Consider the following 2,500-nt stretch of genomic DNA (forward strand, 5'->3'; position numbering starts at 1 on the left):
GAAGAGAAGAATACCTTATTGGGACTGCCAGCCACATAACTCATGATGAATCCATCATCCCACGGACAAGCCTCAGCACCATCCTTTCCGTCATGTGGGGAACCCAGATTGTGGGCAACCTCATGAGCAGCTGTCATGACACCCCCATAGTTTCCACCCTGGTCTTCACCCATGCCTGAGTTGAAACTCCTTTTCTTTGAAGCACTGGTCACACAAGCTGCTCCTTTCCAGGCAATTCCAGCCAATCCTCCCTGAATGACACTGTTTTCAACATCAGCCATGTCTTTTCCTGTCATCAAGTATGCAAGGTCATATTTGCCGGTGTTAGAACGTTCTTTGAAAAGCCAGTCACTGAAGGAATTAAGAGTGTTTTCTCCATGGATGTAATTACCCAGTAAAATATTCTCATTAATGAAACTTTCATATTGGCTTTGCCTAATGACTAACGAACCAGATACGACCAGATTGATTGATGGGTCTGAGAAAGTGGCAAATCGTTGGTTGACTGCATTCCAGAATACGGACAAATACTGCCTCATCTTTGAATAAGTATTGAATTTAGCGGACAATTCACTGTCAACAACCACATAAATTTCTGGATTAACGTTGACCGTTCCTCTCATATTATTCTTCAATGAAGGCTGACCTTTGAGAACTCCCTCTGGTACTTTGACGTAGTCGTGAGCCATTTCTTCAGGAATTGGTGAATATTGTCTGATGGCTTTATGGGTTCCATCAGCTTCAATCTGTAAAGATAGAGTTGGTGTTATGAATCCCTCTACTTTATCACCATCAACTAATACAACAGATCCAGTATCAGGATCATGATAGAGTTCGGAGAGGCTGTCGTCCTCTTCTTCTTCTTCCTCGACATCTACAACAGTCAAAAGTCCTTCTTCATCGAAAGCTGCAGCCTGAAATTTGAAGTCGACACTGAGAGGAGAAGGGGATGGGATCAGACTGAGTTTGTGAACCTCCCCAAAGGCTTCTACCTCCACACGGAGAGGGTCAAGAGGGGACCGACTGCGTCCCATACGAACAGTAGCCGGAGCAGTGTGTGTAGTGGCCTTCTGACTGACCACTAAGGCCTGGGCAGAGACTGCCAGCAGAGCCAAGAGCAAACTCATTTGGGACTTCATGGTGGATGCCAGAAGCTGAGTGGTTGTGATTTCCACTGAAGCCTTTTTATATGGAGGTTCTCACATAGGGACACTTGCGACCAATTACTTTAATTATCCACTTGATTGATAATTTACGTGATATGGTCAAGGGTTTTTCAGAGATGACCGAATAGAATTAAGATATTTAGTTTGTTAGAAACATTCAGCTTTCGACAGAGTGAATCCTTCTTTAACCTCAAAGAGATAATGAGTTTTATCTTTATATTTTTTAAGATCATACGCCAGTGAAGTAATACATTTTTGTCCTAATTCTGTGTTAATTTTTAATGTAAGTTTTTTTATGATTATGAAAAAAGGACATTCAGGTTGACTATTATGTTACTATAAGAGTATTCTATAGACTTTAATTACTATACAAATATGTATGTATATACATATATGCATATATACACATTCTTTATTAATGCAGAACATCCTAGAACGAGTTTCTGTTTGTTATCAACTTTTACCTTGGAGAATTCATAAATGGTTTCCATAATATTCATAAAATAACATTTGATATCTATCTTATCTATATCTAGGAATTTTAATCGTTTAATGGTGGGACTGGTGTTCATTACCATATATAATTTCCCCGGAACTACCCATTTGTCAAACATAAAATTGACATTTGATATTTTCTGCGCCAAAGTTAATCACTTTGTGAGTAACGAAAATTGAGTACAAATCAATAAAAACGGAGGTCAAACTTTTTTCATATTTACCGCTTTTTATCATTTTTTTAATCATAGATATTTTGATAACTTAAATTCCTTGACACTTGTAGATGTTTGGTGTCTCTCTATCCTGTGTACAACAACTGTTATTCAACTACGTATTGTTGAGATTTGGAGACTACAACATTTATATTATGAAATTATGTTAACTAATTATTTTTCTATGGCAAATTATTTAATAATCAGGTGTCAGTGATATCATTCTTCGAGTGGCATTACCATAAAGACTGATTGGCCCCACCAGAGATGTGGCAACGCCGCTCATTCCAGTCAAGTCTTATCAATTCAAATTGGAGGTTGAAATTTATTTTTATCGTTAAGGTATCCCCACATTATTATGATGATAATAGCAATATGTATATATGTATATATATATATATATATATATATATATATATATACATATACATATATATATATATATATATATCTGTATGCATGTTTGTATATATATATATATATATATATATATATATATATATATATATATATATACTGCATATATATGTATATATAAATATATATATACATATATATATATATATATGTATATTTAAATATATATATATATATATATATATATATATATATATATATATATAT

The 2,500-nt window shown here is 34.9% G+C and overlaps 1 protein-coding gene across 1 annotated transcript in view; it reads right to left on the bottom strand.

The window, feature by feature from the left end:
* The window catches only part of LOC137642341 (A disintegrin and metalloproteinase with thrombospondin motifs like), a 1,638-nt gene extending 499 nt beyond the window's left edge, over positions 1–1,139 (bottom strand). The window contains exon 1 of the mRNA XM_068374834.1: positions 1–1,139. This exon is cut by the window's left edge and continues 499 nt beyond it. Within this exon, the coding sequence (XP_068230935.1) occupies positions 1–1,139 (1,139 nt within the window).
* Positions 1,140–2,500: the final 1,361 nt, after the last annotated feature.

The sequence above is a fragment of the Palaemon carinicauda genome, chromosome 6 (assembly GCF_036898095.1).
Source record: "Palaemon carinicauda isolate YSFRI2023 chromosome 6, ASM3689809v2, whole genome shotgun sequence".
Taxonomy (NCBI): Eukaryota; Metazoa; Arthropoda; class Malacostraca; order Decapoda; family Palaemonidae; genus Palaemon; species Palaemon carinicauda.